At 47.8% G+C, this 17,146-nt stretch overlaps 1 protein-coding gene across 2 annotated transcripts in view; it reads right to left on the bottom strand.

The window, feature by feature from the left end:
- The window catches only part of LOC128597220 (zinc finger protein 551-like), a 20,532-nt gene extending 3,386 nt beyond the window's left edge, over positions 1-17,146 (bottom strand). The window contains exons 1-3 of one of the 2 annotated variants that reach the window (XR_008383230.1): positions 16,931-17,146; positions 10,986-11,109; positions 3,701-9,072 (exon numbers count right to left, since the gene is read on the bottom strand). Coding sequence is in view for 1 of the 2 variants with exons in the window: in XM_053607412.1 (XP_053463387.1) it covers positions 7,352-9,072; positions 10,986-11,109; positions 16,931-16,963 (1,878 nt within the window). In the remaining variant the exon portion in view is untranslated. Of the gene's footprint in view, positions 1-1,261; positions 9,073-10,985; positions 11,110-16,930 lie in introns of those variants that run through there. The other variant, XM_053607412.1, reaches the window with a different exon arrangement.

Raw genomic sequence — 17,146 nt, 5'->3', positions numbered from 1 at the left:
GGTAACATACCCAGTTCCCTGATCTCTCATCAGCACATCAACAACCGTGTAGAGATGGAGATGGGAGTGGTGTTATCCCAAACCGTACCTGTGTCATCACACTTGATGCATGAGGACAGTGTGCTTGTGTGCATGGCCCAAATACCAGACTTTTTACCATCTGTCCCGTAAGTCTCTGATGGCTGTTGTGTCCCAGTACCTTTATCCTGTCACACAGGTTTCTGGTGTTTTGCACATGCTGTGTAAGTATGTATGTTTTATGCTTGTCACAAATCTTTCCTGTTGTGGATCATGTGTGAAGACTAAAGCAACTTCCTCTCGGATGCTAATCTGCAATGCTAACTTCTGGTTAATCCATGTTCCCAGAGATTTCTTCCTTACCAGAAATGTGCCCTCAGATCAAGATTCACTTTTCTCTTGTGTGGGTGTGTATTTGTTCATCTACTGGCTTCACATTAGTATTAAGTACACTGAATCCTTCCCTTCTTCCTTTTTTTTTTTTTTTTTTGTGAGATAAGAGTCTCACTCTATCACCCTGGGTAGAATGCCCTGGCATCATCATACCTCACAGCAACCTTAAACTCTTGGACACAAGTGATCCTCTTGCCTCAGCCTCCTAAGTAGCTGGGACTACAGGTACCTGCTACAATGCCCGGCTATTTTATACGGAAGGGGTCTCACTCTTGCTCAGGCTGTCTTGTACCCCTGAGCTCAAGCAATCCACCCACCTTGGCCTCCTAGGGTGGTAGGATCACAGGCATAAGCCAACACACCTGGCCTGGAAATTCTTTTTTATGAGACAGAATTTTACTATGTCACCCTTGGTAGAGTGCTGTGGCATCACAGCTCACAGCAACCTCAAACTCTTGGGCTTAAGCGATTCTCCTGCCTCAGTCTCCTGAGTAGCTGGGACTACAGGCACCTGCCACAACACCTGGCTATTTATTTTGTTGCAGTTTGGCTGGGGCTGGGTTCGAACCGGCCACCCTCGGTATATGGGGCCAGTGCCCTACCCACTGTGCCACAGGCGCCGCGCAGGACACCATTTTTTTTTTTTGTAGAGACGGAGTCTCACTTTACTGCCTTCAGTAGAGTGCCATGATGTCACAGGACTCACAGCAACCTCTAGCTCTTGGGCTTCCGCGATTCTCCTGCCTCAGCCTCCCGAGTAGCTGGGACTACAGGTGCCTGCCACAATGCCCAGCTATTTTTTGGTTGCAGCTTGGCCGGGGCCGGGTTTGAACCCGTCACCCTCGGCATATGGGGCTGGCGCCTTACCGACTGAGCCACAGGCGCCGCCCAGGACACCAGTTTTTTAAAAAAGTATACACAGGGCAGCACCTGTGGCTCAAAGGAATAGGGCGCTGGCCCCATATGCCGGAGGTGGCAGGTTCAATTCCAGCCCCGGCCAAAACTGCAAAGAAAAAAAACTATATACAATATAGTTTTATATAGTTTATAGGCTATATAAACTATATAAAACTCTAGAAAATGGGTAAGTGCCTGTGGCTCAATCGGTAGGCTGCCAGCCCCATATGCTGAGGGTGACAGGTTCGAACCCAGCTCTGGCCAAACTGCAATTTAAAAAAACTCTAGAAAATGCAAACAAATTTACATTGTAAAAGAAATCAATGATGCCTGGAGAACTAGGGAAGGCAGGGGCAGAGATTATAAAAGGGTCCAAGGTGGCTCGGCACCTGTGGCTCAAGCGGCTAAGGCGCCAGCCACATACACCTGAGCTGGCAGGTTTGAATCCGGCCCGGGCCCACCAAACAATAATGATGGCTGCAACCAAACAATAGCCGGGCATTGTGGCAGGCGCCTATAATCCCAGCTACTTGTGGGTGGATGCAGGAGAATTGCTTGAGGCCTGGAGTTGGAGGTTGTTGTGAGCTATAATGCCACAGCACTCTACCCAGTGTGACAGCTTGAGGCTCTGTCTCCAAAAAAAAAAAAAGGTCCAAGGTAAATACATATATGCATGACAGATTAAGTTTGTTCAGTTTCCTGATTAGGAATATGGATTCATGGCTTCATAAAATTGTACCCTTTTGGGCAGGGCACAGTGGCTCATGCCTGTAATTCTAGCACTCTGGGATGCCAGGCAGGTGGAGTTCCAGACTAGCCTTAGCAAGAGCAAGACCTCATCTCTAAAAATACCTGGGCATTGTGATGGGCGCCTATAGTCCCAGCTACTTGGGATGCTGAGGGAAGAGAATCACTTGAGCCGGAGAGTTTGAGGTTGCTTTGAGCTATGACACCAAAGCACTCTACCAAGGTGAGACTCAAGAAAAAGAAAATTGTACCCTTTGGATAAGTATACTGAGTTGTATATCAATTATATAAATTGTATCTTTCATAAAGCTTTAAAAAGTGGTTCAAAATTAAGAGCCTAGGCCAGGCACAGGGGCTCAGCCTGTAATCCTAGCACTATGGAAGGCTGAGGCAGGTGAATTGCCTCAGGTTAAGAGTTTGAAACCTGGTCTCTTCTAATAACAGAAAAACTACCCAGGCCTAGTGGAGCACTCCTGTAATCAAGCTATTTGGGAGGCTGAGGCAAGAGGATTGCTCATGCCCAAGATTTTTAGGTTGCTATGAGCTATGACATCACAGCACTCCACCCAAAGCAACAGAGTAAGACTCTGTCTCAAAAAAAAGAAAGAAAATAAAATAAATTAAGAGCCTATATTCTTCTCCATAATAGGCAGTGTGAAGTTTAGAGCTTATCTGGCCTCAGAGACTTCTGACATTGTGAGGTCTTGCTCCTAAACTGACTTCATACATAGCATCGTTGAGATCACAGATATAGTCCTTAGAAAACTAGACTCAGACATTCCACAAGACTTCCAGAGATAACTCACCTATCTTTTTTTTTTTTTTTTTGAGACAGAGCCTCAAGCTGTCACCCTGGGTAGAGTGCCATGGCATCATAGCTCACAGCAACCTCCAACTTCTGGGCTCAAGCGATTCTCTTGCCTCTGCCTCCCAAGTAGCTGGGACCACAGGTGCCTGCCACAACACCCGGCCATTTTTTGGTTGTAGTTGTCATTGTTGTCTGGCAGGCCCAGGCCGGATTCGAACCTGTCAGCTCCAGTGTATATGGCTGGCACCCTAACCACTGAGTTATAGGCACTGAGCCTCACTGCCTTATCTTGCCTGGACTACCTGGTAGACCTGGTAACCACAGGCTGTAGGCACAGTTTTTGTAGGCCCTGCCTCTGTCTTTCCTGGGAAGGAGCCCAAACTCCTGCCCAATGCCCTGCCTGCAGGGAACCATCACAGCAGAAAGACTTCAAAACTGATATCCGTGTGAAGAAGATGGTTTCCCTGGCCAGAAAAATCAGTCTCCAGCAATTCCTGAGCTCTAATGAACAAATATGTGAGACCCACAAGGAAAGAAAGATGTTCTGTGAAGTGGGTGGGAGCCTGCTGTGTTTGCTATGCTCTAACTCCCAGGAACACAGGACTCACAGACACTGTGCCAATGAAGGGGCAGCTGAGGACCAATGGGAGAAGCTAGCAAGAGAGATGAGATCAGTATGGGACAAGATCCAAGAAAATAAGACAGGGCGGCGCCTGTGACTCAGTGAGCAGGGCGCCGGCCCCATATACCGAGGGTGGCGGGTTCAAACCCAGCCCTGGCCAAACTGCAACAAAAAAATAGCCGGGCCTTGTGGCGGGCGCCTGTAGTCCCAGCTACTTAGGAGGCTGAGGCAAAAGAATCGCCTAAGCCCAGGAGTTGGAGGTTGCTGTGAGCTGTGTGACGCCACGGCACTCTACCGAGGGCAATAAAGTGAAACTCTGTCTCTACAAAAAAAAAAAGAAAATAAGACAAACCGAAATGAGGAGAGAATAATGAACCATTGGATGGACTATGTGTTTCTAGTGAAAAATATCACCAAAATTGAATATGGGGAGCTATGTTCAGTTCTCTATAAGGAAGAACAACATTTGGACAAACTGAAAAAGAAGGGCCAGGATGGGCGGCACCTGTGGCTCAAAGGAGTATATAGGGCACCGGCTCCATATACCGGAGGTGGTGGGTTCAAACTCAGCCCCAGCCAAAAACTGATGGTTCAAAAGAGGAAACAACTATAAGAAACACATGAAGAACTGATGAACATGTGCCATAAACCAGAAAAGCAGCTGTTCCAGGATTTGGGAACTCACTCACTGATGAGTGAGTCTGTGCAGCTGCACATGCTCCAGCCTGTACATCCAGAGCTCAGTGTCAGAGCCATCATTGGACTGATGGACAGTTACAGCCGCTACTGAGGGGAGATTTCTTTCAATAATGAAGTAATCATGACATCAGTAATCAGTAATCATGACTATTTAACAATGTGAGAAGCTTTAGGGTTTAAATTTTACCATCAAGATGCATCTTTGACTCTTGACAGGGGGTCTAACTATTTTGCTGTGAGAAGACCAGGCCATCACCTCTGGAAATTATTACTGGGAGCTGGATGTGGATGACTCTCCGGACTAGGCTTTAGAGATCTCTAGAGATTCCTGGATAAGCACTCTTTGCACAGTGGTTGACTCTGGGGACATGTTTCTTCTTGCATGTGTGATGTAAGATAATGCTACATTCTCTGGACCACCTGCCCAGTGATTCCTCACTATGTAGAGAAACCTGTGGGCAGGGTTGTTGTTTCTTGATTTGGAGAGGGGAAGTGTGAGGTTTCTAATGCTGCCAAAAGTTCTCTCATATGGAAGTACCCTGCTGGCTCCTTGTCTTTCCCTGCCTGGCCTTTCCGTATCACTGGCCACAGATGAGCAGGGATGAGGCAGGAACCTGACGCCAACTCTGGGAACTCCATATGCTGGAGAGCCCTTCTCAGCTGAAGCAAATCTATCATACTTCTCAGTTTTTCTACTTCCATGGAATCTTATTTTATTGCCACTAAATAGTGTAAAATGAAAGAAATAAAGAGCCTAAACGTCCCCCTTTTTTATGGAAAGTGAAGTTGGTGACCTCATGTGGACTCTACCATCTCTCTCTTAATGCCCTGGAAGAGGCAACCTTACCACACTGGCAGCAAATATGGTAAGTAATGAAGGCTGTTGCCACTTCACTCAACAGGAATGCTGGCTGAGTCACAAACCCATCCCTGGACTACAGAATCATCCTTCTCTTTTTTTCTTGATTTCCTACATCAACAGCAATGGCTTTGAAGTGAACAGTCCAGAGGATACACATGGCCACAAAAGCTTTACATTAATTTGACAATGATTTCAGATGCAGGAAATACAGTTACAGAGATTCTGAGAATTTCTGTACAACACAGATTCCACACAGACACACTCCCTGGAACATTAGTGGATGAACTTTTAGAGGAGGCACGTTCCATCTAGTTTACTGAGTCTGCTTCACTCTCTATTAGCACAGAGTCTTGGTACCAGTTACAGTTGCACCTGATACTTGTACTCGGACAATAAATGACACTAGCCCATACACTCCTCTACTCATGGCATACAGCTCCTTTGCAGGACCTGGGGAAGAGGACCCCTCAACAATACTAGGAATGATATGACATCTCTTGTGAACAAGTGAACAAAATTTATGTTCACAGAAGCAGTGGATGCTGTCACAGCTGTCTCCTTTTCAGAATGACTTCTGATCTCAACAAAAATCCTGGCACCAGGTCACAAAATAGGAACACAAAGACTTGTAGTCTCTATCCTTGGACAGCAATGTAAATTAGACCAATGCTGGACACAGAGCTGTTTTCTGCCATCAAGTTGTCCCTTCTAAAGCACAGAAAATTTGGGATCAATACAAAATCTGTTCACTCCCTAATGCTCACATCACTATTCTGCTTACCAGTCATGCCATACAATGAACACAACCCCAAGATAACAGATGAGTTAACTTTTAAAAACCTTTGTAAAATCATAAGCCATAGAAATGTGCACCAGTTTCCAGTATGGTGACTTAGAACCTGGAAAAACTTGTCAAAAGCAAGAGACAGACAATGCCCTTAAAAAAGGTAATTCCTCTTAGTAAGCTGACAGTACAACCTATATCAAGTTCTATGGACCCAAACTGGGTCAGGTCCATGCTCTGAAGTCAGAGAAAAGCAAATAAGGAACCACTAAGGGACTGGTCTAATAATAATTTTCCCCAGGTTTAGTGCCCGCAGCTCAGTGGTTACGGTGCCAGTCACATGCACCAGGACTGGTAGGTTCGAACTCTGCCTGGGCCTCCTAAAACAATAACAGCAACAGCAACAACAAAAAATAGCTGGGCATTGTGGCAGGCACCTGTAGTCCCAGCTACTTGGGAGGCTGAGGCAAGAGAACTGCTTAAGCCCAAGAGTTTGACGTTGCTGTGAGCTGTGATGTCACAGCACTCTACCTAGGACAACATAGTAAGACTCTGTCTCCAAAAAAAAAAAAAAAAAAAAAAAATTGGCTCAGCACCCATAGCTCAGCTAGTAAGGATGACACCAAGGGTGGTGGGTTTGATCCTGGCCCAGGCCTGCTAAACAATGTCACCTGCACCCAAAAATAGCCAGTGTTGTGGCAGGTGCCTGTAGTCCCAGCTACTTGGGAGGCTGAGGCAAGAGAATCGCTTAAGCCGAAGACTTTGAGGTTGCTCTGAGCTGTGATGCCACGGCACTCTACCAAGGGCAATACAGTGAGACTCTGTCTCAAAAACAAACAAACAAACAAAAATCAAAAAAACTTTTCCCCAGGGCGGCGCCTGTGGCTCAGTAAGTAGGGCGCCGGCCCCATATGCCGAGGGTGGCAGGTTCAAACCCAGCCCCGGCCAAACTGCAACAAAAAAATAGCCGGGCGTTGTGGCAGGCGCCTGTAGTCCCAGCTGCTCGGGAGGCTGAGGCAGGAGAATCGCGTAAGCCCAAGAGTTAGAGGTTGCTGTGAGCTGTGTGATGCCACGGCACTGTACCTGAGGGCGGTATGTGAGACTCTTGTCTCTACAAAAAAAAAACAAAACTTTTCCAGCAAATGGGAGAGTGCAGAGGTTTCCTTCTCTGAGTACACTGACATAGGCCTAGCAGTTGGAAGAGATGAAGTGGTTTCGCACATGACATAGACCTAGAAGTTGGAAGAGGGGAAATGGTTTCAGCCTCAAAAACTGGCAGTGACATCAAGCTATTGGTCTGAGCAGATTAGAAACTGCAATTTCCTCTTGTTGCTTTTAGAATCAAAAAAAAAATGTAAGTAATCACCTCAAAATCACCCCATGCTTGAAACTTATGAAAAATCCCCCATTGTAGATATTCCTGGATGAAGTTTAAATTTAGATACATGGCTTCAGCACAGTCTCCTCCAGTGCTGTCCTATTTAACAGAGCAACACCTCCTTCCCTGCACATTTACAGTCTTTATTCAGGGTGAACTCTCTGGTGTCGAATAAGGTTAGATTTGCGGCTAAAGGATTTCCTACATTCACTGCATTCATAAGGTCTTTCTCCACTGTGAACTCGTTGGTGCTGAATGAGGGCAGATTTGTGGGTAAAGGGTATTCCACACTCATTGCACTCATAGGGTCTTTCTCCAGTGTGACTTCTCTGGTGCTGAATGAGACTGGAACTTTGGCTAAACGATTTCCCACATTCACTGCATTCATAAGGCTTTTCTCCAGTGTGAACTCTCTGGTGCTGAATGAGGCTAGCACTTTGACTAAAGGATTTTCCACATTCACTACACTCATAAGGCTTTTCTCCAGTATGAACTCTCCGGTGTTGAATGAGGCCAGACCGTTGTCTAAAAGATTTGCCACATTCACCACACTCATAGGGTCTTGTGCCAGTATGAATTCTCCGGTGTCGAATGAGGCTAGAGAACTCTCGAAATGATTTTCCACATTCACTACACTCATAAGGCCTTTCTCCACTGTGAATTCTCTGGTGTTGAATGAGTTTAGATTTGCACCGAAAGGCTTTGTCACAATCACTGCACTGATAAGGCATTTCTCCAGTATGAACTCTCCTGTGTCGAATGAGATTGAAGATTTCCCTAAAGGATTTCCCACATTCACAACACTCATAAGGTCTTTCTCCAGTGTGAACTCTCTGGTGTTTAATGAGGTTGCATTTGTAGCTGAAGGATTTCCCACACTGGCCACACTTGTAAGGCCTTTCACCAGTGTGAACTCTCTGGTGCTCAATTAGGTTAGATTTGTAGCTAAAAGATTTCCCACACTTGCCACACTCATAAGGCCTTTCACCAGTGTGAACTCTCCGGTGTTCAATGAGGTTGGACTTGTAGCTAAAAGATTTTCTACATTCATCACATTCATAATGCATTCCTCCAGTATGATGTCGCCTGTGCTGAATGAGTTCAGATTTATGGATAAAGGCTTTCTGACATTCACTGCATTCATGAGGCATTTCTCCAGTGTGAATTCGCTTGTGTACAATAAAGTCATACTTTTTGCTAAACGATTTCTCACATTCACTACATTCATATGTCCTTTTACCAGTGTGAATTTGCTGGTCCTGAACAAGTGTATTCTTCAAGGTGAAAGACTTCTCACATTTACTATATTCGTAAAGCTCACTTTCAGAACAGATACTCTGATGTTGACCAAGTGTGTGTTTGTGACTTGAGGCTTTTGTGCATTCATCCCACTGGTAATAACTTCTGGCACTGAAAAATGTTTGCACACACTTCCTGCTGCTATTGTGTGGCTTCTCACTGTTGGAAGTAGCCTGGTGCTGGAGTGGGCCTATGGTGGCTGGGAAGTCCTCCAAATACGTGAAAGGATTTATCAACACATGGACTCTGGAGCTTGTCACAAACATGGCCCTATCCATCTCCCTTTTCCAGGTCTCTTCTCCACTATAATGCTTTTGGTGTTGGTGAAGGTTTGCACATAAACAGAAGCCTCTCACACTTGTGCCATCCAGGTACAATTTCTGCACAGGGTGTGCGGTTTCCTGCTCAGCCTGGTACATGTCTTTTGAGACTGGGACACACATCTCACTGAGTTGAGTTTTCTGGGTAGACAGACCCACCTCAGAAGTCCTGACCTCTGACATTTCATCTACAGAAACAGTCTGCTCAGAAGTTACTGCCTCATTCTCTGTTCCACGGCAATAACCTGAAATTAGAGAAATGCCAATGAAACAATGTTCACTGCTGGGAGGGGAAAATATCTATTACAAAAGCTTGTGCGATACAAGCAATGAGTCTGTGGGATTGTACTAAGAACAAGAAAACTGGGTAATGGTTGAGGAATAGGTTCTTTGATATACTGAGCCTTTGAACATTACAGAATAGGCAAGGACCTCAGCAGACAGAGGACACAGGATGGGTACAGTACATGAGGAGAAGCAGGGTCTCCAACTCACTCTCTGTCAACAGCCTTAGAATAACCTTTTTTTGCAGTTTTTGTCCACGACTGGGTTTGAACCCGCCACCTCTGGCATATGGGGCCAGCGCCCTACTCCTCTGAGCCACAGGTGCTGCCCCAGAAGAACCTTTTTTGTTAGTGGAATGCAGAACATTGCTGGTGTCCAGTCCTAGCAAAATCCAATTGGAACTGAGTAGCTGATCATCAAGTATTATTTAATGTGAGCATACACACATACCCTACAACACAGTGAGTCAACCTGAAGAACACTACAGAGAAGTAGAGAAGAACAACTGATGCATAGAGGCCACAGGGTAGAGGTAGATAGGAGCTGAAAGTGACAGATGAAATGACAAGGAAAGTGAAAATAAAAATGAGTTATGGCCGGCTCGGCACCTGTGGCTCAAGCAGCTAAGGCACCAGCCACATATACCTGAGCTGGCGGGTTCGAATCCAGCCCAGGCCTACCAAAAACAATGACTACAACCAAAAAATAGCCAGGCGTTGTGGCGGGTGCCTGTAGTCCCAGGTACTTGGGAGGCAGAGGCAGGAGAATCAGTTGAGCCCAGGAGTTGGAGGTTGCTGTGAGCTGTGATGCCATGGCACTCTACCCAGGGTAACAGCTTGAGGGTCTGTCTCAAAAAAAAAAAAAAGAAAAAGAAAGAGTTATGGCTGGCTGGGTGCCTGTGGATCAAGTGGCTAAGGCGCCAGCCACATACACCTGAGCTGGCGGGTTTGAATCCAGCCCTGGCCTGCCAAACAACAATGACGGTTGTAACCAAAAAACAGCGGGTGTTGTGTCAGGTGCCCATAGTCCCAGATACTTGGGAGGCAAAGGCAGGAGAATCGCTTGAGCCCAGGAGTTGGAGGTTGCTGTGAGCTGTGATGCCATAGCACTCTACCCAGGGTGACAGCTTGAGGCTCTGTCTCAAAAAAAAAAAAAAAAGTTATGGCCAAAATGCTGCTCCTCACATTGTAGGTTCCTATTATGATCTGAACACAACCATGATTCCTTGCCTTTCCCCAGCTGCCTCTCACCAGGACCAGGCCTCTTTGGAGACCATCTGCCATGTCTACCCTGTAAGGCAACCAGGGCTTTCCCTGTAACAACATGGGACATGAATGATGCAAGTCTTAAGGAAAGAGAGGACAAGTGAATGACCAATACTGGCTCAGAGCAGAAAAACAAGTATTACAAAATGGAGGGTCTTGCAAAAACAGCCCATGGTTCAGACAAACAGTGACCATGACAATGCTGGCCATTCCTGTCATAGGTAGGTGGTCATGAGGAAATGGTAACTGGAGGAAAGGGGCAGAAATTGGAGCACAAAATACCATGGATCTGGACATAGTCATCCTGACAAGGAAAAGGCAAGAAAGATGAGAGCTATTAAGCTAAAAAAAAAAAAACTCAGCTAGACGTTGTGGTAGATGCCTGTAGTCCTAGCTAGTTGGGAGGCTGAGGCAAGAGAATCGCCTAAGCCCAAGAGCTGGAGGTTGCTGTGAGCTGTGACATTGCAGCACTCTACCGAGGGTGACAAAGTGAAACTCTGTTTCTACAAAAACAAAAAAAAAACAACTCCTGAGACAGAGCTAATTCTGGGGTAAAAAAAGGAAGGCAGAGACCACTCAGGATAATGAGAGGGTTGCAAGCACCTTACCCAGGGATGCTATAAGTGCAAAGTTCTCCAGCATGACACAGCAGTACAGGAGCCTCTGAGCCTCATCAAGGAGCATCCACTCTTCCTGGGAGAAACAGACTGCCACATCCTCAAAGGTCATACCCTGTCATAATGGGAATAGTTCAATCCATGATCAGCTTCTCATGATTACATCCCAAATTCATCATCCCACTTACTCCCATATCCATCCTCTAGTCACCTTATCCCCCACCTCAGAGGTAATACCCAGCCCCATTGCCACTGATGCCTGCTCTCTTCCCACAGTTCCGATCATAAGACTGATACTCTGTCCTTCCACAACAACAGGCAGCTGAATAGACAGACAATATATGAGCTCTGAGCCTGCCATGTAGGCTACACGGTCTCTTGTCAATGTGGGGAAGTGTCACAAATGCTGGTCAGGAAGAGAAGCAATAGAGAGGGTGTGATGTTCTGATGTTGGTCTTATCAGGCAACACGCCTCAGTTCGCAAAGATTGTCCCTCGAAGACAAAAGTAACATGGGCTCACCCTTCACCCGCCTGAGTCCAGTCCACCCATGGGGCCGACAGTACACACTCCCTCTTCTTGTGCACATAACTCTGAACCACTCCTCTTCTACACAGCTGCATCTCCACAGCCAAAACCTCAAAGGTCGCACAGCTCTGTCATGATGGGGACAGTTTATTCCATGATCAGCATCTCCCCTAAGACCCCAAATTCACCCTCCCATGCATCCATCCTCTGCTCACTCTCCTCCCTATGTTCTTTTTTTTTTTTTTGTAGAGACAAGAGTCTCACTTTATGGCCCTCGGTAGAGTGCCGTGGCCTCACACAGCTCACAGCAACCTCCAACTCCTGGGCTTAAGCGATTCTCTTGCCTCAGCCTCCCGAGTAGCTGGGACTACAGGCGCCCGCCACAACGCCCGGCTATTTTTTGGTTGCAGTTTGGCCGGGGCCGGGTTTGAACCCGTCACCCTCGGTATATGGGGCCGGCGCCCTGCCCACTGAGCCACAGGCGCCGCCCCCTCCCTATGTTCTTAACTGAGAGAACACAACAAGCCCCAGTAATACTGATGTCCACTCTCTCCTCACAGCCCCATTCTTCACTGTGTCCTCTTATAGCAGCGGTTCTCAACCTGTGGGTCGTGACCCCTCTGTAACAATGAAAATATATAGCCGGGCGTTGTGGCGGGCGCCTGTAGTCCCAGCTACTCGGGGGGCTGAGGCAAGAGAATCGCTTAAGCCCGGGAGTTGGAGGTTGCTGTGAGCTGTGTGAGGCCATGGCACTCTACTGAGGGCCATAAAGTGAGACTCTGTCTCTACAAAAAAAAAAAAAAAAAAAAATGAAAATATATCCTGCATATCAGATATTTACATTACGGTTCATAACAGCAGCAAAATCATAGTTATGAAGTAGCAACGGAAATAATTTTACAGTTGGGGGTCACTACAACATGAGGAACTGTATTAAAGGGTCGCAGCATTGGGAAAGTTGAGAACCACTGCCCTACAGCAACAAGAGGCAGTTGGGCAACTATTTAAGCTCTGAGACTGGTATGCAAGCAACCACCCTCGCTTGTAAGGCAATTTCCTTGGAATCCCCCAGATCATGGATCCCACTCACCATGGTCTGTGTTCACACCTCACCCTTATGCCCCCAGTGCCAGGGCCCTGGGGCCACTACTTCTCTTTCCCTTTGCACGTGCACATCACTCCACCATGCCTCTCTCACAGCCTCACTACCACAGCCACAGCTCCCTCCCTGCCCCATACCATAGGCATCTCCTTACACTGTTATTCAGCACACAGGGCCCAGAAAGTAGCTGGCAAATTCAAGCAGGATTTAGTACTATCCCAGACCACTATCGTCCATACTGCCACAGGCAGCCTTGTTTCTTTTCCTTACTTCAATCACAACTACTAAAAACCAGTTGTGGATCTCAGATCCTCATGGCTCTCTTCCACTTCTGGGCACACTTGCTGTCCCCTCACCAGTCACAACCTTCATCTCACCAACCAATCTCATTCAAGGTCCAACCCTAGTGGCTCTTTACCCCAGGCCCAGGATGTCCCATACAGATCCTTAATCTAACCTGAAAGCCTGACAGAAACACCCCAGCTCCCACCAAGAGTTAGAATAAAATTCTAGTAAGTCTATAGAGAAGTGGATAAGCACCAGCCCTAGCATCACCTTCTCTGAATAACTCCTTTCTTGTGTGTGGTTTTTTTTTTTTTGAGACAGTCTCACTTTATCGCCCTCGGTAGAGTGCTGTGGTGTCACAGTTCACAGCAACCTCCAACTCCTGGGCTTAGGTGATTCTCTTGCCTCAGCCTCCCGAATAGGTGGGACTACAGGCACCCGCCACAATGCCCAGCTATTTTTTTGTTGCAGTTTGGCTGGGGTCGGGTTCGAACCTTCAATCTTCGGTATATGAGGCCAGCGCCCTCTCCACTGACTATGCCTCCACTCCATCTCATGTTTACTCAAGCCCAAAAGCCTGGGCCACAAGCCAGACCATACTCTCTCTCTGACCCTACCCCAAGGACTTGTGTTGTGATATCCACTTCCCACAACCAACGGTCGTGGGGGAGACCTGTTCCTTGGCTATCCTTTCCCTTCCTGAAAAACTGTTATCAGTACCATCTTCTTTTAAACATTGACCCACAGCTCTGCCCTGGTCCACACACTGTCCACTACTTTTTAGAGGAGTCTGCATTCTGAGCCCCTCCTCATAGTTCTAGACCTATGGTTCCAGCTGCCTGTAACCTTTTCTCTGAAAGTTCTCATATTCTTTTTTTTTTGGCCGGGGCTGGGTTTGAACCCGCCACCTCCGGCATATGGGACCGGCGCCCTACTCCTTGAGCCACAGGCGCCGCCCAAGTTCTCATATTCTTAATAGGCCAACAATAAAACTTCTGATATTCCCATTAAAATTATACCTACTATGGACATCCTCATCTCTGCTGATGGAGCTTCCATCCTTCCAGCTGCCAAAATCAAACCTTTGTGTCATCCCCGACTCTCTCTCTCCCCCACATCCTCAAAATTAGAAAATTCAGGTAGCCATACTTGAAAACCCAACCTAGAATCCTATCTATTCTCGCTTCTCCATAGCTACATTGGCCCAGCTACTATCACTTTCTTTTTTTTTTTTTTGCAGTTTTTGGCCAGGGCTGGGCTTGAACCCACCACCTCCGGCATATGGGACCAGCGCCTTACTCCTCTGAGCTACAGGTGCCGCCCTACTATCACTTTCACCTGGACTACACCAGTAGCCTCCTCTCTGATCTTCCAACCATGTCCCTCACCTCCTATGCTGCAGCCATAGGGAGGCTGATCACATTTGGGTCAAATCAACTTTTTCCTCCACTTCAAATTTCCCATTGTTACTGTCACATAACAAATGGCCACTCAGGCTCAGAGCTTGTAGCTCAGCAGCTAGGGCACCAGCCATATACATGGGAGCTGGCGGGTTCGAACATAGCCTGGGGCCTGCCAAACAACAATGATAACTACAACAACAAAATAGCCATACTGTTGTGGCCGGCACCTGTAGTCCTAGCTACTTGGGAGGTTGAGGCAAGAGAATCACTTAAGCCCAAGAGTTTGAGGTTGCTGTGAGCTGTGATGCCATAGCACTCTATCAAGGGCGACATAGTAAGAATGTCTCAAAAACAAACAAACAAACAAACAAACAAAGCATGGCCACTCAACTCCTTAACAGGCCATTCCAGGTCCAACTTCTCCCTGTTCTCAGGACAAAGAAAGGAAACCTACAGGCTCCTGAACCAGCTTAGCCTCCTCTCCTATCCTTTGGATATACATATTGGTAACTATGCCTGGGACGACATTCTACATCTCATTTTCAGTAGTTGCCAACAGCATCATATAACCCTTGGTCTGGACTTAGGACCCTGGATTTTTTTTTTGGTTGCAGTTGTTGGCTGGGGCCGGGTTTGAAACCGCCCCCTCCGGTATATGGGGCTGGCACCCTGCTCCTTGAGCCACAGGCGCCGCCCAGGACCCTGGATTTTATTTTATTATTATTTTTTTTCATAATTTATTTATTCAGAGGCAGAGTTTTACTTATTAACCCTCAGTAGAGTGCCATGGCATCACGGCTCACAGAAACCTCCAAATCCTTGTGCTTAGGCGATTCTCTTGCCTCAGCTTGCCGAGTAGCTGGGACTACAGGCCATTTTTTTGTTGCAGTTTGGCCGGGGCTGGGTTTGAACCCACCACCCTCGGTATATGGGGCCGGTGCCCTACCCACTGAGCCACAGGCGCTGTCCAGGACCCTGGATTTTAATTATTGTTTCACGTCTCAAGGCCCAAAGGTAGAAGAATGTCAGGAGAACAATTCCAAGGACACCAGTAACCCAGAGAACACATGGCATAGAACACACGGGAGGGATGAGGACTAGTGACCCTCACTAGTTTAGATGCTCCAAGTGATTTTACAGTATTGGGAATCTGTAGAAAGGAGGAGGCCATGAGACTAAAACAACCACAGTCAGGTTGCACAGGCTCAGGTCACCCAGTGCCCGTGCCCATGCCCACCCTGGGAGCCAGGTGGCCTGGAATGGCTGCATTATCTCTGGGTCACTTCTTAGTAGCCCTTTAAGACTGAACAAGAGCTTGACCTTAGGTTGGGTGCGGTGGCTCACGTCTGTAATCCTACCACTCTGGGAGGCTGAGGCAGATGGACTGCCTGAGTTCACAGATTTGAGACCAGCCTGAGCAAATGTCAGACCTCTTCTCTTAAAAAAAAAAAAAAAAACAGCGGAGCCTTGTATCAGGAGCCTATAGTCCCAGCTACTCGGTAGGCTGAGAGAAGAGAATTTCTTCAGCCTAAGAGTTAGAGGTTGCTGTGAGCTATGACATCATGGCCCTCTTCCAAGAGCCACAAACTGAGAGTCTGTCTCATACACACACACACACAAAAAGGGTCTGCGCCTGTGGCTCAAAGGAGTAGGGCCCCGGCCCCATATGCCGGAGGTGGCGTGTTCAAACCCATCCCTGGACAGAAACTGCAAAAAAAAAAAAAAAAGGCTCATCACCCATAGCTCAAGCAGCTAAGGTGCCAGCCACATGCTGCATGTGGAGCTGGCAGGTTCGAATCCAGCCTGGGCTCACCAAACAACAATGAAAACTACAACCAAAACATAACTGAGCTGTGACGCCAAGGCACACTACCCAGCAGGGCAACAGCTTGAGACTCTGTCTCCAAAAAAAAAATAACAAACAACGGCGTGGTGCCTGTGTCTCAGTGAGTAGGGCGCTAGCCCCATATACCGAGGGTGGCGGGTTCGAACCCGACCCCAGCCAAACTGCAACAACAACAAAAAAAATAGCTGGGCGTTGTGGCCAGCGTCTGTAGTCTCAGCTACTCGGGAGGTTGAGGCAAGAGAATCGCTTAAGCACAGGAGCTGGAAGTTGCTATGAGCTGTGATGCCATAGCACTCTACCGAGGGCGACAAAGTGAGACTCTGTCTCTAAACAAACAAACAAAAGAGTTTGACCTCCCCGTACCTATTCCCATCTCTCTTTCAGTCAGTTGTCCCCGAGGCACTTTCCATAAAGCTCTTAGAACCCCATCTCTGACTGTTCAGAAATCTCCAAGATTCCCAGTATCCGGAGAATGATGGTCAGGTGCAACTCTACCTCTGTCCTCATCCCTGAAGACATAAGACGGACCTCGGGTTCCCCAAACCCGCAGGCTCAGTCGCACCACCTAAGCTTTCGCACAGGCGGGTCCCCTGCCTCTCACACTCTCCCACAGCCCATCACACCGGGTGTCAGAAATACGGCCCCCACCCGCGAGCGCCTCACTGTCCCGGACACCGGGGCCTGGCTTACAGGACGTGAGCAGGCGCCCTCACTCGGGGCTTCAGGACTCGGCTGGGTGAGGACCGGCGAGGCCCGGAGGATGCGTCTCTTACCTGAGCCGGGTCCCTCAGTGCGGCTGCCGCCATCGGACTCTGAGGGCGGAGCGCGGACCGGACACAGCGGTCCCTACCCCAGGCCGAGCCGGGCCACCCGCGGCGGCGTCGCAGACTCCGAGACCTGCCTCTCGCACCTTCTCTGTCCAGTCACCCTGCTCCGGACTCCGCGCTCCGGAGACTTCAGCAAAGTGAGAAGAGAGAGAAGCAACAGTG

This window comes from Nycticebus coucang, chromosome 10, assembly GCF_027406575.1.
Source record: "Nycticebus coucang isolate mNycCou1 chromosome 10, mNycCou1.pri, whole genome shotgun sequence".
Classification (NCBI taxonomy): domain Eukaryota; kingdom Metazoa; phylum Chordata; class Mammalia; order Primates; family Lorisidae; genus Nycticebus; species Nycticebus coucang.
The sequence above is the reverse complement of the archived record's forward strand: the minus strand, read 5'-3'. Positions and strand labels throughout refer to the sequence as shown.